The sequence below is a fragment of the Idiotropiscis lumnitzeri genome, chromosome 5 (genome assembly GCF_059441095.1).
Source record: "Idiotropiscis lumnitzeri isolate Australia: NSW breed Sydney's pygmy pipehorse chromosome 5, RoL_Ilum_1.0, whole genome shotgun sequence".
In the NCBI taxonomy this organism is placed as follows: domain Eukaryota; kingdom Metazoa; phylum Chordata; class Actinopteri; order Syngnathiformes; family Syngnathidae; genus Idiotropiscis; species Idiotropiscis lumnitzeri.
The window spans coordinates 29,375,240-29,398,412 of NC_142395.1; the positions used below are offsets into that span (position 1 = coordinate 29,375,240).

At 40.9% G+C, this 23,173-nt stretch overlaps 2 protein-coding genes across 3 annotated transcripts in view; one reads left to right on the top strand and one right to left on the bottom strand.

Annotated features, from left to right (window-relative positions):
* Positions 1 to 23,173, top strand: part of gatm (glycine amidinotransferase (L-arginine:glycine amidinotransferase)) — a 30,892-nt gene that overhangs the window by 4,876 nt on the left and 2,843 nt on the right. The window contains exons 1-7 of one of the 2 annotated variants that reach the window (XM_088296991.1): positions 18,028 to 18,150; positions 19,364 to 19,582; positions 19,688 to 19,883; positions 20,884 to 21,074; positions 21,169 to 21,306; positions 21,995 to 22,159; positions 22,312 to 22,375. In XM_088296991.1, the coding sequence (XP_088153117.1) occupies positions 18,082 to 18,150; positions 19,364 to 19,582; positions 19,688 to 19,883; positions 20,884 to 21,074; positions 21,169 to 21,306; positions 21,995 to 22,159; positions 22,312 to 22,375 (1,042 nt within the window). In that variant the 5' untranslated portion in view covers positions 18,028 to 18,081. Of the gene's footprint in view, positions 1 to 18,027; positions 18,151 to 19,363; positions 19,583 to 19,687; positions 19,884 to 20,883; positions 21,075 to 21,168; positions 21,307 to 21,994; positions 22,160 to 22,311; positions 22,376 to 23,173 lie in introns of those variants that run through there. The other variant, XM_088296992.1, reaches the window with a different exon arrangement.
* LOC148337610 (long-chain fatty acid transport protein 2) lies at positions 2,048 to 12,722 on the bottom strand. The gene is made up of 10 exons (XM_088296987.1): positions 12,178 to 12,722; positions 10,246 to 10,455; positions 9,946 to 10,104; positions 8,599 to 8,723; positions 5,851 to 6,045; positions 5,297 to 5,387; positions 5,035 to 5,233; positions 4,825 to 4,922; positions 3,935 to 4,065; positions 2,048 to 3,281 (listed from the first exon to the last, which is right to left on the bottom strand). The coding sequence occupies exons 1-10, from the start codon at positions 12,659 to 12,661 to the stop codon at positions 3,105 to 3,107; spliced, it is 1,869 nt and encodes a 622-aa protein (XP_088153113.1). The 5' UTR covers positions 12,662 to 12,722; the 3' UTR covers positions 2,048 to 3,104.

The following is a 23,173-nucleotide window of genomic DNA, read 5'->3' on the forward strand; positions in this document are numbered from 1 at the left end:
CTTTGCCCCCCTTCCTTTTTGAGTGGCTGACTGCACTGATAGGAAGCAAAGAGTCAGGATTGATTGACAGTAACTGAGTCATACCTGTCTTGCATAGTCTATTGAATTACAAGTGAACTTAATTTGACGTTCTCAAAACTTTGTGTCCTACCGATGAAACTCTGTTAATCAATTGTCTCGTGTCAAAATGTGAGCAGCAAGGTGACAAGGACTTTAAATACAATTTGTAATTGAAGCAGGAAATGTATTTCTCAATTCATGGATCAAACACTATATTGTAATTTACTGGCTATATGTCCTTCCATTTTAAGAATTTTACATGCCTGTATTTAAATGTGCTTTCAAACCATGTTTATTGACACAAATTCAGAGTATTAGCTCCAGAACAAACATATCCAAAGTCCGGCCCGGGGGCAAAATGCGGCCCAGTTTCAATTGTCCATCGGGCCGCAGCCGCTGACTAAATGTATAATGTGGCCTGTCAGTACTGTTGGAAAAAAAAAACACAGGCCAGAAAAGTGATTTTATTTTTCACCAGAAGATGGCAGCAGACCCGTGGCACTCCCGGGTTCTTTCGAAAATACGCTCCGCACGCTTTGCCTCTCCAAACTTGCTAGAGCGCACGCTGATGTCTCGCTTTTCTACTCACACAAACATTGATCTTAAAAAAAAAATATATTTGCCGTTAGCATCCCTCCTGCAGCGGCGTTATATGCGCAGAAGTTGTTTTTTTTGGTCACCAATACACATATTCATTCATTCAATATTTACCTCATAGCAAACAAAGTCTAAGCAATTAATGTGAACTAAACCTGGCTCGAAGAAGGCTAGTTAAAATGTTTCCCGTGTATTTGTCAAAATGTAATGGATTACTCGGCAGCATTTCAAAAGTACTCTCTAAACAAAGTCAAGAAAACACATGTCAGGTATTTAATTGGTTACATTTCCATATACAATAACAAAAATATACATTCAGAAACATGCTTTAGTACAGAAATATACTGTATATACACACACATACAAAACTGTTGGTACCCCTCTGATAATGAAATAAGTTAAAACTGACAAAAGTAATAAAAATGAACGAAAATCAGACTTTTCAATTGTGGTTCAACAGAATTTGAGCAAAAACAAACCGCATGAAACACACCTGGACAAAAATTCCACACTTATCTTAATATTTTGTTGCACAACCTTTTGAGGTAATCACGGCACTCAAACTATTTCTTTAAATTCTGTCAAGTGTGTTGGCCAAGTTGCAGTTTTGAAGGGTTTGTTTTGCTCAAACCCATTTTTGGGTGTTTTTTTTTAATGCATGTTTCGGGTCATAGTCCTACTGGAAGACCCATGACCTACTGCGCCGAGACCAAGCTTTCAGACACGAGGCAGCACCCGTCTGAACTGTGGACAGATTTAGGAGAGCCAGTGTGACACTCGGGAGAGTATTTTTTGAGGCCTTGCTTCATTTTTTGTGTGTCTTGCCAAAAAGCTTCAGTTTTGTCTCATCTGCCCAAAAGGACATTCTCCCAGAAGCTTTGCAACGTGTCACTTACATTTTGTCAAATTGCCAGATTGACTTTTTACTTTTGTCAGTTTCATTGACAATTGTGGGGTTTTCTTTCATTAACAGAGGGACGCCAACAATTATTTTCCACATGTAAATCATTTTCTTGACTGCAACTTTTTAGTCAAAAGTACAGGGGTGCCTTGAGATGCGAGTTGCACTACTATTTTAGACTTTAATTGCATAATTAAAAAGAATGAGACTGTTTTTGTCACACTTTTTCCAATTCAACGTACATGGTGCTGCTCATGCTGCCGTGTGCGCCTTGGCCACCTGGAGGTATCATTTAGACATACGGATACAAACGGTTGACAGCCAACTCACTAGACTCGGTCACAGCACACTTGAACCTTTTTTCAAAAAGTGAAAAACACTGAATGTGATAAATGTACTTGAAAAAGAATTGTATTTAAATGTTTTATAATATATGGTGTGGAGTGATCATCTTCAACAATTGAAAAAAAAAACAGTGCAATGAAAGGATAATTTTCTAGTTTCTAATCAGCATCTGAAAAAAAAAGATTTTTGTACTTTGAGAAAAATATCCAGTCATGACATTGTGTGGGGAAAAATTGTTTTGTTACTGTTGTATTGTTCCCGGGGAAAAATAATTAATTTGTATAAATATTTATTGATTTTCCAATAATTATTATTAGTATAATTATTAATAATGAAATATAAAACTTGACAAAAACACAAAGTAATAAATTAAGTTGATCAATTTCAAAAGTATCAGTATCGTATTGGTAATACAATTTCTCAGGGCAGCAGAAATGTTTTTGTTCTTCATAGAGGATAAAGAAAACATGCTTGTGAGTATAGTTAAATTGTCAATCTACATGTGTTGCTGCACCGCCATGTGTTCAAATATCTGTTGCTGAATAGGTAATAAAACCTCCGCATGGATGCTAATCGTTAGCCCCTGTTTACTGCGTTTCCCATCATGTGTTAGCATTAGCATAAAGCTTGCAGCTTAAAAGGCGTAACTAGGTGGTTGCTTTAAATACAAAATGTGCAATTGTTTTATGTTTTGACAGTAAACTTCAACTGGGAGTAACATTAATCAACGTGAAGCCTCTTTTTGGAAGAATTGTTCGCTATCTGTCATATTTGTTGTTGTTGCGAAATAAATAAATTAAAGTATAAAAAAAATGTCCAAACAAAGGCTTGTATCTGAGAAAACTGGTAAGTCGGGTCACTTGTATCTCAAGGCACCAATTGACAGGGATGACACGTGCAGCCATCCTATAATGTATCTGGTCACATGTCATTAATCCATGTTCTGTTGGTCAAGTTACACATTTATCAAATCAAAATTTTCTTGTAAACTTTTGACTATTCATGAGAACTTACTGGTATATACTGTATGCTATGTACAATTTAGAGTGTCATAATTTCACTTTTCGCTTTTTTAATCAAAGTGAGACTCAACATGGTTTCACATACTTGATTGTTAAACGGCACGCAGGGATCCCTGAGCTGGATGTTCAATATAAGCACCTCTGCAGCCAGCACAGTGAGTGAGAATTGGTCTTCGACTCTAGAGCTTAATGCTTCCTGATATGATGGAGTTGTGGACCTGAGCTGTCAGAGGGACGTAACTTTTGTGCTTGTCATCGAGGATGTACAGGGGGTCCTGGATTCGTCCTGGATCAAAATTCTCCTCCACTAACTTGACTTTCATTTGCTTGAACGTCCCCGTCAACTCCACCACATCCTACAAGGAGTTCAAACCGAAAACGGACATTAGCAATAGTATGCAAAGACGTTTGAGCATTTATTTCAGATCCTTGATAGACATCTGTCATCGTTGTCATTGTCCTCAATACTAAATAAATAATGACCACAATTATTTTACTTTATTCTTGAACACTTTTCTTTTTGTCAAGTACAAAATGACTCACGTGAAAGAAGCCTGTTGCCTTGTCATTCTGTTGCCTAGATACCTTTACCTCATTTTCAAACCATGAATAAAGCATCTCTGCTACCTCTTCATTGTATTTATTTGATCTTATTTGGTTCTATTTTCATAAGACTTGGACTCACTGGGCTAACATGAGACCTGCTTTTGTACGTAACGCCATATCATGTGTTGATACAATAAAAAAAGAAAAGCATGCATCCTTGAAGATTTAACATTGTGTGAAATCTAGTGCCATCTAGCGGTGATCTGATAGAATGCAACAACCCAAGCTCGAAGCGCTGGCGTTTTGCAGCACCAGCTTTACAGTGCCTCAGAGTTGTGTGCAGAAATTTCATAGGAGTGGAAAACATTAGACACAGTGGTTCTACTAGTGCACAATTGTCTTTTTACTTTCACCACTCCAGTCTTGTCTAAAACGGTAGAGAATGACAGTGGAAGAACCTTACCTTAATCCTTATAAAGCGTGGCCTAGCATACGCCGGTAGGTAGCTAACCACGTGATTGTAGATTTTACTTCCATCAAACTGGGCACCTTCCTTTACGGTGACAGCGGCCATTCCTATGCGTCCCTCGTGTCCTGGACAAAACGTGCAAACAGCAATAAGAGGCAAGTTCGTGGAAAAACCCGAAAGTACGGTCAATGCGCTGAAGTACCGATTGAAGGCCAATGATGGATTCGCGTTTTGCTAGCAGACTGACAGAAACTTTGAAACACAAAATAAGCGCAGATGAAAGCGATTTTTGTTCGTCAAGCGAACGATCACTAACCCGAAAAGCAAATATGACCTTTGGCGAATGTCACTGCTTTAGCCCTGTCCACACGACAGAACATTCAGCATGACCGCACTGAGTGTCATGTCATCAGGTGGTTGACTTTGGTAATGAAAGGTTATCTGTCGCGAACGCTCGGCTTCTGCCTGAAATCTACCTGGCAACATGAGCTCGCTGAACTCTGATTGGATAAAAACTCTAACCTAAAAATTCAACACTAGGATATAATATGACATCAATGTGAAGAATATGATCATGATTTCTTGATTATGTTAGGCCAGCAGAGCAGGCCTTGACCGCCCACCACTGATGGAAACGCAGTTAAAATAATGATGACTAAGTGACAGACTGGGCTGGCCTGAAATAACGACAGACTGATGATGGCGGACTTGTGGGCTGGCTGCTAGCGAATGACGGGCCGGCGAAATTTACGGACAAATTCACTGGCCCAACAGTCACGCTGTAACGAGTCAAAATGTTTGGCTTGTTTTCCTAATTCCTCAGATAGACGTCAAAGGGTTTGTCATCGAGAAATGTCCGATTCCTTACTGATAATTTGAAGTACCTGGAACTTGGACGCCGTAAACATTGGCTTCTTTGAGACAATCCGTCAGCGTCAAAATGTCAGAAACTTCTGTCGTAGCCACATTTTCACCTTTCCACCTGTGAACTCAGAAAGGTCACAACAAAAGAGAACCGCGTGAAATGTTTCTGATTTTTTTCAATTTCGCCATTCTTGGCAACGTGGACGATTTAAATGACACAATTGCCGTACCTGAAGGTGTCACCCACACGATCCTGAAAGTAAATGAAGTTGTCTTTGTCAATCCTCATAAGGTCCCCGCTGTTGAAGTAGAGATCTCCCTTTTTGAAAACATCACGGAGTCTTTTGCGCTCCGTTTGCTCTTCGTTCTGAGCATAGCCGACGAAAGGCGCTATGTCGGTAATCTTGGATACCAACAGTCCTGTCTCGCCTTGAACACACATGTACTGTTAAATACGGACATTTTTTTTTACATTTTTGCACTTTGGCTCACCTTTGGGCGCCTCAATGCAGAGACCGTTAGCATCTCGAATCACCTCATCGCGCTCTGTATCATACTTGACGAGACTGTAAGGAAACAGTTTCTAAAAAAAAAAAAAAGAGAGAAGACAATAAAATGTGTCTTAGCGTACAAGTGTAACAGGTAACACCAACAAAAAGTAGGCTTAAGTGTTTAAAGACCAGGCAGAGGTATTTTTTTTTTAATATTATTGTAAGCCACTGTAACATTTAGTTTGAACATTAAAACTGTGCTTAAAGGAAAATAACAAAAATATTCCTAAATTCGTGAATAAATCAAAATGCATCACACACATATGTTAAATAAAAATTATACCTAAATAAATGTTGAAAAACGAACGGTTCTTATATTTGAAATAGAAACGCATCCAAGTTAAATACAGAACTTACTGAGGCAGTAATTTATTCACCTACCACTAGAGGGAGCTGGCATGCCGCTAGTGATACGCAATACCACTTAGAATCATTGTTAAATCACATCGTGGACTAGTATACTTTTGAAGACACACAGGACAGTTGTTTCCTTACCCTGTGTACAAAGTTGACCCTTCCGAGGGCTCCAATTTTCCCCGGATAGTTGACAAATCCGACGTTTCCCTCAGTGGAGGCATAAAACTCTTTGACCTTAATGTTCCCGAAGCGGTCCAGAAACTCTCGCCATATTTCCGCTCGGATCCCATTGCCAATGGCCAGTCGTACTTTGTGATCCTTGTCATTTTCTTTCTACGTTTCAAGCATAGACAACACGGTCATTCAGAAAGGTTTCAACAGCATTTTAAGTAGCAAAATGAGAAAGGTTTGTATCTTTGGTTTAAAGAGTTGATTTGTATATTTATTATTATTAAAAATTTTAATAATTGGCATTAAAGATAAATATCCTTTACTTCAACTTGAAATACAAATGAACTGTACTTGAGTGATTATTTCATCCACCACTAGAGGGAGCCTGTACCACACTTGAACCACCAAGTTTAAAAGTTTGAAAAACACCATTTGAAAGAGCTCCTAGCCACTAATTTTAGCCACTCTCAGTCATGATTTTCAAATTTCATGCAAATTTCAATACAGGCTTTTTTCTTATACACAGAGGGCAATAATCTTCAAAAATTGGGCATCACTGCTTGAGGACTACAACCTTGCGTGTGCTGGTCGACGCAGTCGCTCAGGAGCAAAAACAGGAATGTGACCCAATCACTTGGAGCTTGGACCACAATAAAACATCTGTTTCCGTATTCTCCTTTCTGACAGGGCCAAATTCAAGCCAGCAAAAATGTTTTCTCTTCACTGATTTGACTGAAAGAACCCGCAAAATATTGAAGCATGTGACCATTCACATTCCTTGTGAGAGCCGATAACCAAGTTTACTCAATATGGTCTTCCCGGGTAAAGGCCAGCTTCTATTCCGAGTGGCGACCAGATACAACGGATACAGGATCATGTGCTAAATTGAAGCTCTATTGCATGTGACGCAATTGGATACTCTCAATGGCCGTGCATGAGCAACTTACAGTATGCACAAATACAGCGCATTCATTTTTAGAAGATAGATAAAAAAAAAAAGGATGACACGATCCAGAAGAAGGATTGTGATTGTGCGGCCAACTAATAGTTACAGTACACGTATCCATGAGGAATCATCCCATTCAAACCCCCGTGCCGATTCTGACGCAGAAGGCCGGAACCCGATCGTCGAGATTTACGATTTCTATTTTGGTTAACCAGCTGTGATGCGCTGAGGGAGTGGGAATGTGCAGATTTGGAAACTTATCTCCAACGGCTTCGGTAATAAAAGGCCGCTTGGAGCAAGTTAGTTCTCGGTATTGTGGATGTGAATTTGTCGTGAATGAAAATGTGATCCGGTATTTCAAGCGGAGTGCAGGCGTGGCGCCCACAAAGCTCTGCCAATGAAATATCTTGTGTCAGCTTTCTTATTTCCACCAAATGGGGATCATGTGAGGTGAGAGCTGGCGTTTGCTCGTTAGAAGGGCTGGCCGTGAATTTTTAAATTGAATGCCTTCACTGCAACGCTATATCGTGCAAAATAAACAATAACAATTTCTCAATGGGTGTTGAAAGTGAAAAACGTCTTCTGGTGTTTTGCTGCTCTACAATTTCACGATAGTTCAGCGGTTAGCACGGCTTCTCTGTCTTCTCCCGTTATCTCTTCTTGCACAGTGTCTTTTGGCAGCTCGTCCTCAACGTCATTTCGAGATAACAGAATGATACTTGTCCCACGTTTGGAGGTGACAATTTGTGACTGAGACGAGTCAGGCCGCCACAGCTTGCCAGCTGCAGCTTAACTTAGCGCCAAGCCGTACCCCGGAAGTTCCAAAGCAGCTGGGAAAAAAAGGTTGACTGTTTGACGTGAATGCAATGGATTTTTTTTTTAACCAGCTCAGAATTGATCAGCCGTCTTCATTTTTGGCATTGAGGCCGCTACAATCACGTCATCAACAAACGTTATTGCGACTGGCCATAAAAAATTAATTCGATATTGTAAAGCGCACACTCCTACTGTTCAATTAGTTACTATTTTATAAACATTTCTTCCATCACAAGGGGAACAGTAGCGTGTTTCCCAAATTAATCACAATTTACTGGCAGATTTTTTTGTTTTTTCACATCATATCCTCCGTTATTCTCCGTTTTGGTTTTCAAGTCAAAGGTCTGACAATTTAAAAAAAAAAAAAAAAGTATTCCTTTGGCGCCATCTTGGTGCCAAGGAATTATGTTGAAGTGAGATGAGGCCCTAATACAGGGGTGTCAAACTCCAGTCCTGGAGGGCTGGTCGGTGTCCTGAATGTTTTCCATCTTTCCCGGTTGCAACACACCTGATTCAAACGAGCAGGACGCTTCTCAGACTTGCTGAGGCGCTGATCGTTTGAATCGGGAGAGATTGAAAGCATGCAATCATTTCATGTCATCATTTTTTTTGATTACTCCCCCAAAAAATTAGAAGAACACACCTCTGTGTAAAAAATCTTTCCCCCCCCCCACTGTACTTACTGCACGCCAATTTGTTGGTGTGAATAAAGATTCAAAGAGAATAGTTGAAATGCTTTTCAATCCACATTAAAATCTTTTCTACGGGGCCTTCATTGTAGCAAAACCATTTACAAATGTGTATTTCAATCCGCCAATGTGTAAAAAGAATCCGTATCTGTCAAAAATGTGGATCGACAATCTACAAATGCGCGACTAAAATCTGCAAACGTGTACCTAACCCTAACCCAAAGAATAAGAAAAAAAGTGAACATTGGTGCCAAACCACTTCACCTTGGGGGTGCTGCAGAGGTAGCGCATCACTTCTCCAATGTACTGCACGACGGTAACGTTGTATTTCCTGCAGTCGTCCCAGAACTGAGAGGCCGAAAACTTCCTCTTGAGAATGATTGTGGACCCTCCAAACACAAGATCATGAACATCAGTCATCAAACCCTACGGCAACACTGCCGCTTTTGGCCCAGTGAAGTGTTCATAGAGTTTCATCATAATATAGTTTGATTATTTTTATTATTAGCCCGAAAATTGTGCTTAACATCCACATAATGGACGTGTGGAGGACAGGTGAGAGTTAAAATGAGGTTTAAACTTTGCCGATGTAATCAATCACTGATTGCGGTCATTGTCTTGAAAACGACTCGCTCTCTCTCTCTCTCTCTCTCGCTCGCTCGCTCAATAACGCTGTGATCTTTAGCCTTTTAATCGGGAAAAAAAAAAGCTTTCTGAAAGTTGAGGTAATCCGCTGTTGATTAAATGAGCTCTGCTCCGATTAGTTCTTTTCTGAGACAAAAGACTCCTTCATTTGGATTCTCGTAAGAGGAAATGTAACACTTCCTGGAGGAATTAGCAGGAGGGAGGCCAGGAAGTGCAGCATTTCACTCATTTAAATCAAAACACTTTTTGCACAATTTGTTGCTCTCTTGCCAGAAGCTGAACGGCAAAATTCCTAACCAGCGTTTGCTCCATGTACAGTACATTTTTTTATTGGGGCTCCAATTTGCACCCCACCAAAAATAACAAAATTACATACAGCTTGAAATGTTTTTGTTTTTTTTTTGCATTAATACAAGGATTCATAAAGTCAAATTAAGTTGCACTTTAAAGCATTTTTGGTCCATCATGAAATTTCACCACAAAGCCCAACTATTTTTTGAGCAGCGTAAGTTTGGTTTTACTTAAATCTTGGAAAAGCTCGGAAATATGGTGGGGGGGAAAAAGCGTGATTGACATTGATTTTCATTTCCAGTATTGAGAGTAATTGAGAAGACATTTTGGATTTGCACAATAATTGTGCCTGAAGTATGATAAGTACCGTTCTGGTCCTGTTTGATTGTTTGGTGTCCCATGCCAGGCAACACAGCTGCTCATCCCTTCACAGCTCAAAAGTGGGTTGAACACTCAAGAAATTTGGTACATGGGGAATTCTCAAAATAATGCTACAATCGGTAACGTAGGAGGGGAAAAAAAACGGTTCCGTTTAAGGCTTTGGGAAGGCCATTCCAGCGGCTTCATTTCAGGCTTTTTTTTCTCAGTGAAAAAAAAACCTCATTCCGGCACCAAATCCGAATGTAAGGTGAAGACTTTGAGGTGTTGTGATAGGTTGTCTTTGCGTGCACTCACCAGTTTCGATGGAGCCGATAAAGCCTATAATGAATCCCGCCGTGTGGTACAGAGGCAAGTTGAGATAAATCACGTCACTCGACAAAACACCGTTTGCCGATAAAACAGCCAGAGCTATGAGAAGGCGGTTCTGGTTGACCACCGCTGCTTTCGGGAGGCCTGCAACACAACACATCACAAACAAAAAAGGGTTTGTCTAATTAATACAAATGATTTCTTAGTATTTTAAAATCGGGAGTTAGTTTTCAATCACGCTGCAGTTTAGAGTAAAGGGGATGAAAACTACGGCACGGGCGGTACCTGTGGTCCCGGATGTGTAAATATAAACGGCAGGACTTTTGTACGTGATGTGCGCTCTCAGTGAGCGAGGCAGGGCGGCGTCGGACGCTTGATCCACTCGATCGGAGAAACTTTCAATGCCTGGCGTGTCGCAGCTTTGGACCATTAGGAGCACAACGACTCCCTGCTCTCTGAGAGATGGAAGAACGTCCTCCACGGCTTCCTTCAGCTCTGCGGGACGGACACACAGGCTGTTAGGCTTCACACGATCACGTTTTTTGGAGACCATCAGTGATATAAAAAAAAAAAAAAAACGATAACCAAGCACCAATCTGATCAGAAGATGAACTAAGCTATCCAATCTATTTAAACAATGTGTTTATTTACTGTACAGTAGTGATGGGCAAATGAAGCTTCTGCTGTATTTTTTTAGTCCTCTAGATGGCACTGTTGGTTAAAAAAATGGCAATTGATTGCGCTTTCAGGCCAATGTTGAACAGAAAGTGCCATCTAGAGGAGTCCAAGATTACTACAAGTGGTTCATGAAGCAGATTTGAAGCTTCATTTAGCCATTACTACTGTACAGTAAATAAACACATTGTTTATATATGTGTATTGATGGGGAGGGGTGGATGAGCCTAGGCCAATCTTTTTTTTTTTTTTAATTACATTTTGGAGGGAAAAAAATGACAAAAATCTGATGAGAAATTTGGGATTATTCACAATGGCAGCACAGAATATACCTGAAGTGAACAAGCTTGTGTTTGCTGAAATGTCTTTTTTCTATGGATCCAATCAGTGGTATCAGATAAATTGATTAATCAGGAAATTTCGACATTATATTCGATCACCAATTTTGCATAAAATCAAAAATATCTGCTGATTTGACCCAACCGATCAGATGTTGATATTTATAACGGTTCTGTTAACGGTCTCGGAGAAATGACTCAAATTCTTCTTGAGGATAAGCCGTAAATGGATGGATGGAAGGAATTAGATACCAAGTAGTTTTGAAGACCACAAATTCTGCATATGTCATATTGTGCAAAACTACTTTCGGAATCCTATCTCGACGAGAGTCATGTTTTTTCAACATTCCAGTCAAATGCGGGTCACTGGACTTCACATGACTGCTGCAAGGACTCGATGTTATGAAAGTTTCACACAGTAAACAATTCATAACTGGTCTTCCACATTTGGACATCTATAAAAAGGAAAAAAATAAAATAAATACATAAATAATTTGTTAAGTACCGCGTTGCAATTTTCGAGTGAACTTAATTTGACCAGAATGTTTTAAATGCACATGAGCAACTTTTCAACCTTTTGATACTTTTTCCACAAGGTTCAAAATTCGAAATAGGTGTTTGAGCCATGAAAATATCCAAGAACGTCCACTTTTGTCGTCTTTCTGTGACTCCTCCAGTCTCACTGTTGCAAACCACTAACGTGACACACAAAGCTCAGTGACTAATTCCCTCCCAGACGAGTTGTTTGGTCCATGAATCAACCGAGAAATGTCTTGGATTTTGTTCACATTTTGAAATCTTGAAAGTGGGGCTGCAACTCAAATATTCTTAGAATCGGTTATTCTGTCAACAAATCCATCGATAAAAAAATATTTTTTTTCTTGCATTCCTAGCACATGTGCTTAAACTTTTGTGGAGAGATCATTTAAGGCCCGCCAACAATTGGTCTCTGAGCACATGACTGACATGACAGCGCATGGAGGCTGAAATATGATTGGACAAAAAAAAATAATAATCTAACATCCATTTACTGAAAGCAGTGCAGCAAAAGAAATACTACGGCAATAAGAAAATAGTCAATACAATTCCATGTAACTATGATTACGTGACACGTGACCACGTCAATAGTAGAATTTAGCGGCCTTGCTCGCCCTTCAAATCAAAAGGAATGTGCATGATCCCGAACTCGTGGCTTCAAGTTTACCAGCAGCTGCAATCAGCACTTTGGCCTTGCTGCAGTTGAAGCAGTGCAACAGAGACTTGGTGCGGATGTTGAAGTTGAGCAACGCCACCGGAGAGCCCAACTTGGCCAAAGCCAGCCAGGTGAACACGAAGGCGGGTTCGTTGGGCATAAACAGGGCCACGGCTTCCCCGGCCGTGTAGCCCGAATGGGCGAGCAGCGCGTTGGCCATCTGGTTGCTCTTCTGGTCCGTCGTCGCGAACGTGTACACGACATCCTCGAACACCACGAAAGCTTTGTTCGGACGGGCCGCGGTCTGCTCCAAAAAGCGGTCCAAAGCGAAGAAGGCGGCTCGCCTCCTTGTGCGCCTCCACACGAACTTGAGCAGAATCCTCACAAGATCTCCGATATACAAGATATCCGCCCAAAGATACGGAGAAAGTCGTTGAAGAGCCAAAGCGACAAGAGGCAGACCCGCGACAAGAGCGGAACACAAATACATCCACATGGTGGTTTGATAAGGGCGCAAGTCGACTCCAGGCTTGGAAAAAAAAAAAAAAAAAAAAAAAGTGGCCTCGCCCCGCAGCGAAGTTGGGAATGTGGTAAATAAGATTTTTCTCTCGAGGAGGGGGTGGAGCATTTAGTACTCCAAAATTACCAGAGGTTGGGGGGGTTCGTACTAGCAATCTGTATCGAAAACAAAAGTTCAAATACTAACTTGTTGAAGTAATGGTCCATCTCGTTTACTTAAGACTATGAAATGTATTTACAAAAGAAGAAAAGGCCATAATACTCACACGCTGTACTTAAGTAGAAGTACGTACTTGTGTTACATAAAAAAATAAAAAAGGTTCAATAAATGTGCCATTGCTGAAATATATTTCCGTAGAAAGATAGAGGCGGTTAAACTTCTCACATGTATTTCAGTAGAAGTACAGATATTTGAAAAAAATGCTGCTGGATTATACATGTGAAAGTGCTGATTAAAATCCTTGACCTGAGAAATTTTTTTATTTTTTTTATTTTTAAAGGCCATAATAATGTGTTTTTCAGTACAACAGAGGTGACAAAATAGTCACTCTCTAGAGCAGATACTGCAAGAAAAAAATGTAAAAGTGGAAGGACTGATAAACTACTAAAGGATTTTATACGATTGACTACAAATTACATGTATTCAGTTTAATGCAATAAAGATATTTGCTGATTGTGCTTTGATTCGATGTGCAGTGGAAGGTCAGGGCAGGCTGTGTGAATTGCGTAGGTGGCAGATATATTTTGTACAGGACGAGCCGCATTTCTGATAACGGGGGTACTGACGCAGGGCCTCCCCGACATCAAGGCGCTGCTGTGTGAGATTGGACGCGCGCGGGCAGAAGACGTCCACTAACAGAAAGCTAAAGTTAACTGCAGATGACACATAGCCAATAGTAGAATAGTAGGATATCTTTGCTTTGTATGCTGAAATGTATAATTGATCCTGGGCAACTCGGGGGGGCGTCGTCCTCTTTTGGGTACAGGGACGCGCAGAGCTGCAATGGTAGAACTCGAGGCCCAGATTTGTATTAGATCTCCTGTTAGGAATAAATCCGCTCCCGTGTGAAGTTGCCGGCTTCCTGGTCATCTTTCTCTCAAAAACGAGCGCGCATAATTGTTGGATGAATGTAGGTCGTGTTTGGTTAACCATTAATGGAGTCAGATAATTAATTCGAACTATTTTGCTAAACTTTTGGTACATTTAAAGTTAGAAACTCCAACACTACTTCAATAAAATAAAAAAAAACTACAAACACTGAAATGTTAAATAACTGCAAAAGTTTTTACACGCTGCACTTAAGTAAAAGTACGGATAGCAGTGTTTAAAAATAAGGATGGTAAAAAGTAACAATACTGATTCAAGCCCTTTACCTTCACTTAGTAAGTAGAAGAAACGCCCACACTCTGAAAAGTACAACGCAGAGGTGTCAAAAGTACTACGACTTTATACGTAACTAGAAGTACAGATAAAAAAAATACCCTGATGAAACTAGAAGTACTGATTTACCCTCTTTACCTGAGTAAAAGTAATAAAAGTACACACAATTAACTGCACTCTATTAAGCTTAATGTAAATGCTCAGCGGTGCAAATTATAGCGCTGTGAACAAAAATTCAACTACTCTGATGAAGTAAAAAAAAGTAAAATACTACTACTAAAATGCTACTGTTTAAAAAGAAGTGATTAGCCACTAAGAATTCAGGACCTGACAAGAGGGCAAGTCATTTTTCCACACAGAGCTTTGTATAGTTCTTTTTCATTCCCGCTAATAAAAGATATCACCATTTAACTGCACTTTATGTTTACTTGGGTTATCTTTACCTGATAGGAATATGATATATAAGCCAAAAGTCGCTTTGATAAAATAAGCAATTACAATTTCATTCAACCCGCGTGGATGGCAGCTCAGCTTGAAAAGTCTTTAAAGTAGCTTAAGCAAGGCCAGCTGGCTGTTTTACCACCACTAATAAAACACTAAATAAAGAAATTGATAAATACATTATATATATATATATATATATATATAAATATATATGTATATATATATGTGTATATATATGTATATATATATGTATATGTATGTATATATATATATATATGTATATATATATATATTTTTCTTTATTTAATTTTTTGGGGAGCTTCAAAAGGGGGCGTGCCAATTGGTAGTAAATCTCATTACAATAAAAAACTTAAATCACTTCAGAGACTTAGGGGGGGGTGTCATTTTTTCCATGCTAACCGATATATAAATGTTAAGCTCATCCAATTATACCTTCAAGATGAAGATCTTGGATCTCACTTGCTTCTTCACGCAACCGTACGCATATGGCTCCATGTTTTTGCCCACTCTCTCTCTCTCTCTCTGGCTCGCTCGTTCTCTCTGTCGAATTCTCAGTAACAAGGCCAGTACACGCAACAGCATTACAAGAATTCATTCTGCTCAGAATGCCGTACTTGTCCCGGTTAGGAAACCTCTGCCGTTAAACCTTCTCCCACATCAGGCACAAACGCTTAAAAAAAAATATATATATATATATTTTTAGACGGGGAAACAGAATGGCGAAATGTGAGGACGGAAGCGTTTTAAAAGGACAAAGACGGACAGGGACAGAGGACAATTATTTTGTGAATAACAACAGAGGGAAGATAACAGAAGAGTCCCCAGGTTCTGGACGTTTTACGGGAGACGGACTGACAAAATTGGGTGAAGTGCCCGTCTCTGATATTTAATATAATACGTATAATAATTAAAAAATATAAAGTGAATATTTATAAAAGGAATTCGAATGGTCAAATTGTGATCGGTCCCTGAAAAATGAACCTCGTGGCTGGACGATCCCTTTCAAATCTCAACCGATTTGCCTGCATTATATAATATCCTATGGATAAAACGCTGATTTATCATGCATATAAATCTATATAAAGATACTGTTATCATTTAGTGTTTAGAATGAGTGAGGATTGCATTCAATGACGCCAACCAACTGATTCTGTCATGATTACGGACACGTCAAAGTTTACCAAGTTAAAGGTGGTGGTGGCATACCGCTAATATGGCCCAACTTGATGGTAACGTCCATGTAACAGTCTACGATTGCACGACGCATGTCGACTGGTTGGGCCTACCAACACATTACTAATTGACTAGTATGCTTAAATCTCATGCGAATAGGCACGAGCATACGTTACATAACGGTGAGATCCCTGTTTTAATTGAATTGTCTTATTCGTCAGGCGCATGCTCATGGATGGACTTTAAGCCGCTCTTTGATTATTCAGTATCCTTAATATCCAGCTACGATGTACTCGTATGCCAAAAGGGGAAATTGCAGTGGGGAAAAAGGACAGAGGGGAAGTCAAACCGTTAACTAATTTCAGTTGGATGAAACATTTCCATCATAAGGTAAGCGCATTTGAATTGTAAATTCGCCAGCTAATGATTATTATTGGGATTATGGTATTGCCCCCCCCCCCTGTGATGGTATGCCCCTGTAACAGGTGGGAGGCACGGGTTACGTGACGTGGTCGGGGGCGACAATTTTTATGAATGAGGCCAAAGGGTCAAGGCGGGAACGGTTTGCAAGATCACAGCCAGAGGGCGGGGGGCTGACCGGCGAAAAAGGGTCAAGTGCCCATCTCTGTCGATCACTTGAAACACTTCAGCCACGTTGCCTGTCTGTGCTCAAGTCACAGCCATGACCAAGGTGAGCATTGGGCCAAAATGTGCTGTTGGGACCTCAGTGCCTCTGTTGACCTTTGGGCAGCAGCAAAAGATGTTCCCTTTTTTAGAGGCCAAAGTAATATCAGCAGTGTCGACGTTGTGAAACTTTAGTGAGCACAGTCCAGTCAGGCATGTGGTGACAGCGCCTGCACTCCTGGGTTATCTGCACCGCCTTTGATTATGTCTACTCCCTTTTTCCACCATTTGTTGCTTGTGCTCACGGCTCGCACTGAATATAAACAACTTTTCTGAACCCAATTTTTTGGGTTAAAAAATGTTAAACATCATTTGATACACAGACTTGGCTTTAAATTGTTGGATTCATGATGATAAAAGGCAAAAACCAGGGAATGAGGGGGGCTTGTGTGCCATACTACAATAAAGTGTAATTGCACCTCCGCTCCAGTAGTTGGCAGTGGCGCTCTCCTTGCCCATTGTTTGCAGTGAGTATTAAGCCGGGTGTAGAATTGATTTGCAACGGAAATGCTCTTTATAGTTGCGGCGGAGAGTGGGTGGGGGTTTGGGGGCGCGAATTGCTTTCTTCTGGCTGGAGGGGGGGGGGGGGCGTAACAGAAAATAATTGAGAAGCACTGGTTTAGCTTGATGCTAACAGACAATATCAAATGCCGGGCTGATGAATAATTCTGGTGTTGGTATGTCTCGTAGTAAATGAGTTGCTATACCTTACCATTCCAGACGACATCAATATTCATGTGGGATTTATATATTACTTATTATTTATTATATTAACTTTATTTACATAGCTCCAAAACACAATTGTACTCATAACAACTGACTAAACACAATAACATTGCATTTTTGAGTTCAGTTTTTTTTTTTCATAATGTGTAACTATTTTACGATTTCTTACTTCTTTTTTAAATTTTTACTATTGGGTTTTATGTGATGCCCATTGAGTGTGATCACAATGGTGCATGTTTCGCTGATTTTGGTCAAGAGTTTTGAGACTTGTCTTAAAGTTTTAGTTTTAGTTTTAGAGGCCAACCCATTCTGCGATGCTATCCTCGTTTCACAATAGCTGCGAAGAGCTCACGAAGCGGTCGTCGGTCTGATTCGCGATGGCGAAGCCACAAGCTAATCAGTGTCGGGCGTTACCCCGCGACCCCGCAATTGCTTCCGCCCAACAATCACCACTAGATGGCGTAGGCGCACCAACAGGGAGAACAATTAATTCGGAAATTGATGAGACATGTACCGTGACAGGTGCAAAAGTGTACCCATGATCTTGAAATGTTCAAATTCAGTGCAAATATTTAAAAAATGTTAACATTAAAAAGGATGTTATGTTAAAACAACAAAGGTCCCATTCATGGTCCCGTTGACTTAAGAAAAACACGCAGTTTCAAAGTAGCTGTTTATCCGCGTTAAAGTAACGATTCTTGCAACATTTTCAGACGCTCTCCTTGGAAACCTTTAGCGCCAGTAGGCCAGCAGATAAGAATTTGCTGTTGTAAGGGATTGTGTTTCAGAAATGCTTCTTTCCTCAAGTCACGTTGCCGCACAACCTGCAGCCGGCCAATGATTTTGCAGGCACGTATCCGAGATGCTATAAAACCTGCGGAGAAGCGAGGCGTCTTCATTCTAAAAAAGGGAGCCTCGAGGACAACGAGCCGCTTTTGAAGTCGCACTCAAATCACCATTGGGTTATAATGCTGCGAGTCAGGTGTCTGAGAGGAGGGAGCAGAGGGGCCGAGGCTGCCCATCTGATCGGAGCCATGGTTTGTATTTTGATTTTCTTGAAAAAAAAATAATTAGAACGTCGGCACGAGCATGACTTGAGATTTCCAGCTCGGTTGAAATGTATGAGCGTGTGCGTTTGGGCGCGTGTCCCTGACTGACATGACAGCTGTGGCGTTCCCGAACTCACTGACACCGGAGCTGCTTCTGAGCCAGCAAGACTATATTGCGTCTATCTGAACCCAGATAAGGAAACTTACTAACTCGTGTACTTTGGCATGGGACCAACCTTTCGTTGCGTTGATAGCCAGTCCGAAGGGTCAACGCCGACATTATCCCCCCCTCCCCCCCATTTCATTTAATTTGCCACAGAGAAGTGATTCTTAAAGTCTGGCTCACTTTAAAAAAAACAAACTAAATTTTCCACCTGTGCGTAATTATTTTCTTTAAATGCAATACAGTATATTTGTTAAGTGTAGTTCAATTCTATTTGACTTTTAAGCGCAATACATTTGATATTTTTTAACTGAGCTTTTCTACACTCCTTGATATTCAGTTTTCATGTTTTTCGATGACTGCACGCTAGTCGGACAACTTCATGTTTCTAAAGAGACAAATATGTGCAGTAGATATTCACTGGTTGAATTTTATGTCACCACAGTATTAGGAGCACGATTCCATATTCCTGATGTAGAGTAAGTACATGCTCAAAATATTTTGCATTATTTCCTTGATAGCCATCTTAAGGTCTGTGTCGTAGTACGACTACTTTCCACGGATTCACGAGTCCCAAAAAAAGGAGCACAATTACATCAATTGGTTGATGGATACTTTTAAATGCCATTGGAAAAATTCACAATGTTACTTTCGCAGTTGAAAGGAATACCTTACTTTAATTTATTCTGATAAAGCTGTTAGCGAGTTACCTGTTACAAAATGTAATTAATAGTATAATCGAATAGATATAAAATAAGTAAATTTGGAATCCAAGTAAAGAAATAAAAAAAAATATAGCTTTGTAAAATTATTAAAAGTGTACAGTGTTACCCACGACTTTTGGGTCCTCCTCGGCATGAAACAAATGGAAAGATTGTAATTGAATATTTTGACACGGTTTGCATTTTTGAGAGAGCGTAAATGGATTGAGAAACACAAGACTCGTCACATCCAGTCCAAGTGGAAATCGTGTCCATTTTTTGGGCGGCTTTTGGCCTGAGATATCCACACATGATCCACTGTTTGCCCCCTCCCCAGGTGGGCCGTGCAGCGACTGGCTGGGTGCAAAGGGCCTTCCAGAGCACCTCCAGTGCGGCAGCTGCTCAAACACAGCCGACGGTTGAAGACGACCATGTTACTGAGCCTGCACAGCGGGAGTGTCCAGTTCGCAGCTACAATGAATGGGACCCTCTTGAGGAGGTCATTGTGGGCCGTGTTGAAAATGCCCGTGTTCCTCCCTTCACTGTGGAAGTGAAAGTAAGCACGGAGGGCTTGTTCGTAAAATAACAGCAAATTGTACTGACAGGACACCTGACTTGCACAATCTGAGCGTTTTTGTCTCACCTTGAAATTTCCTGCCAGGCAAACACTTATGAGAAGTACTGGTCCTTCTATCAGAAGCACGGGGGCCAACCTTTTCCTGCGGACCACTTAAAAAAAGCTGTTTCTGAGATTGAAGAAATGTGCAATATTCTCCGTCACGAGGGTGTGACTGTGAGGAGGCCCGAGCCAATCGACTGGTCGCTGGAGTACAAAACTCCGGACTTCACATCATCAGGTATTGTTGCGCAATCTTCATGTTTCCGTTTGTTTCAGAGGTTTTAATTGCTGCTTCATGTTTACATTTTTTTTTTTTGCTTTTTATTTTTGTAAATCATTTTGTGTGAGATTTTTTTTTTTTTTTTTTTTAAAGTGCGCTATAAAGATAAAATGTCTGATCTCAAATGTATGATTCCATAGAGTGCCTGAGTCCTGTCATGGATAGTACCTAAACAAAAGTAACTCAAAACGTTTGGAATTTACCATAAAATAAATAAATAAATAATAATAATGCAATAAAAAAAAGGGATACACCAATACCACATTTTTTTTGTTCCCCTCTGCATGTTTTACTCATTTCCTTTATTAAATGTAGCATGCAACGCCAGGTCTTCCCATTCTAAAAAAAAACAAACAAACTGTGACACGTGATCACGTCATGCCTAAGATTAGATCAGAGCTCATATTTATCCAAGGACTGTACACCGTAACAGAGCTTTGTTGTAATATCAAAACACCGTGCTTTATCTACCCCCCCCCCCCCCCAAAAAATGCGTCTATAATTTGAAATTAATATTATTCCAAATGACCAAAATCATCTTGTTTACACATGATTTGATTTTGAAAAACAAAATGCAGCAAAGACTCTCTCATTGTTTCTTCCTCTGCTCCAACATATTAAGAGAGTCTCACTTAAACCTAAATGAAGATATTTGGCCCCAATGTGCCGTAATCGCCCCTCCTTCGCAGGAGTTGACGATTTGTGATTGGATTTCGGGGTATTGGTTCCCCTCAACCTGATTTTCATAAGAAAAAAAAACATTTGTTTTCCCAAAGCATTTTAAATGGCATTAATTATATGCGGAGTTCTGCTATTCGCGAGTCGGCCAGTTCGCTATCACCCACGAAAAGCCGGGGACAACCGTGCCCCCAAAAAAGCGAAATAATAGTGCCGTGAACCTCACTCTCCAAATTTGCTTTTAACCACTACGTCTAAATGTGCTCGTGTCGTTTTGTAGGCATGTATGCAGCCATGCCCCGAGATATCCTGATGGTGGTGGGAAATGAGATCATCGAGGCCCCGATGGCATGGAGGGCTCGCTTCTTCGAGTACCGAGCTTACAGACCTTTGATCAAGGAGTACTTCAGGAAAGGTGCTAAATGGACCACTGCTCCCAAGCCCACCATGGCCGATGAGCTGTACGATCAGGTGATGCCTCACGGCGACGGCGGCGGCGGCGGCCCGTCGCACGTCTCCTTCTTTTTCATTGACATGACACCGGATTGCTTTTGACTTGATTCAGGAGTACCCCATGCGCACCGTGGAGGACAGGCACAAGCTGGCCGCTCAGGGCAAATTTGTGACCACCGAGCATGAGCCCTGCTTTGACGCTGCCGATTTCATTCGAGCTGGGAAGGACCTTTTTGTCCAGAGAAGTCAGGTACGGTCCAATGCAAAGAAGGACGTCGCGTCGACAGCTTGGCCTTTGGCGCAAGTCATTTAAGGGCATTCCGAGTGGTGCCTGCAACGTGCAGATTTGAAAGATTAGATCGAAGACACTTTGCTACTGTTGTTAGACTTCAGCCTTGGGCTATACAGTTAATCAAAAGCAGTTTATGGGGGGGGGGTTGATAGATGGAGAAGAAAAGAATATGCGCCAAGTTATTGTATGGAGGCGACGGTGGGGGGGGGGGGGACCTCTTGTAGGTGGGGCACCAACTGTTTCCGCGAGGCAACATAAAAGTCTAATCTATATTCTGCTTTTACTGCACTTTTAAGTCCAAGTTCTCTTCCAACATTGAAGCCACTGAATAATATCTGCTCGGTATTTGTATGTCTTTAGTAAACTGCCCCCTGGTGGCCAAAGTGATGCATGAAACTTAAAATTTAACACTTGACGTTAGTTGATGGTATAGTTTCCTGGTTTGAGTTTTTTTCTCTAAAAAGCACAATTAATGGCACAAATAAAATGAGACAATAATTGTCAAGTTGTTTGGTTCATCGTCTATCTCTGGTCCAACCCTTGAAGACCAAGTCAAAGTCAAGTCGGATCTTCCGTTTCACTTCAGCTGATGAGCAACCCTACTCGTTCCATGAAACGCGCTCAAGTGAGTGTCTGCATCGCGCAGGTTACAAACTACATGGGAATCGAGTGGATGCGCCGTCACCTGGCCCCGGACTACAAAATCCACATCCTCTCATTCAAAGACCCGAACCCCATGCACATCGATGCCACTTTCAACATCATCGGACCGGGACTGGTGCTTTCAAACCCTGATCGGCCATGTCACCAGGTAAGACTGGAAATTCCAATGGAAGGCAGGAAAATGTGCTTTTTACTAATCTAGGCTAAGGGCACTAAGTTTGATTTGAAGTTTCTGTCTCGCATCCATGACGGGTTCTGGTTCAGCTGGTGTCTAAGTATTTTTTATGATTATTTTCTCAGATTGACATGTTCAAGAAGGCAGGCTGGACGCTTGTCAAACCGCCAACACCTCTGATTCCCGATGGTGGGTACTGACTGTAATTGAATGCATCTTATCTTACACATGTAAATCTCATATCAACTTAAGGTGCCCTTAACGACCAGGCGTGACGTCAACTTGAGCAACCATATTTTGAGTAATAAATCTATTTTTAGGATACTTACGTTCGTTTTTTTTTTCACGCAAATGTCCTCGATTCATAGTTAGTCCCATAGCAACGCGCTAACAACGAAAATGTTTTTGTTCGGCAATCTCCGGTGTTCTTCCAGAATGATGTCATTTAGAATTAGAATTAGAATTAGAAATCCCAATTGTCCTGCATTGTTGATTGTCAGGTGAGCTGCTCAACTGCCATCGCTGTTGCGTTATTCGGCGAAATGCCTCGGCATTGTGTGCCGATGCATTGTTTGCATTCTGGGAAGCATCTGTTTAAGTGGCCGAAACAAAAAAAATGGGCACATAAATGGACCCATTTCGTTCTGTTTTACATTGATGTTATCCTATTTTACATATTGTTCAAGCTCGCAGTCTTTTTTTACAATTGATTAACGCAGTGCTTCTCAATTCTTTTCTGTTATGCCCCCCCTAGCAAGAAGAAAACAAATCGCGCCCCCCCACCCCATCCACTCTCCACCACAACTCTAAATAATATTGCATTTTCATTGCAAAACAAACCTACACCGTCGAGTTCATACTCGCTGCGCACAATGAGCAAGGAGAGCGCCACTGCCAACTAGTGGAGTGGATGTGCAATTACACTTTATTGTAGTACGGCAGAAAAAAAAAGGATGTGCCCCAGGTTCACATGCGCCCCCCTCAGCA

Excerpts from the sequence above, each read along its gene's own strand:
- LOC148337610 (XM_088296987.1), bottom strand. The coding sequence starts at position 12,661 with ATGTGGATGTATTTGTGTTCCGCTCTTGTCGCGGGTCTGCCTCTTGTC. Across the intron at positions 6,046-8,598 it reads ACCTCTGCAGCACCCCCAAG|AAAGAAAATGACAAGGATCA; the intron begins GTGAAGTGGTTT and ends CTTGAAACGTAG. Across the intron at positions 5,388-5,850 it reads GGGTCAACTTTGTACACAGG|AAACTGTTTCCTTACAGTCT; the intron begins GTAAGGAAACAA and ends TTTTTTTTTTAG.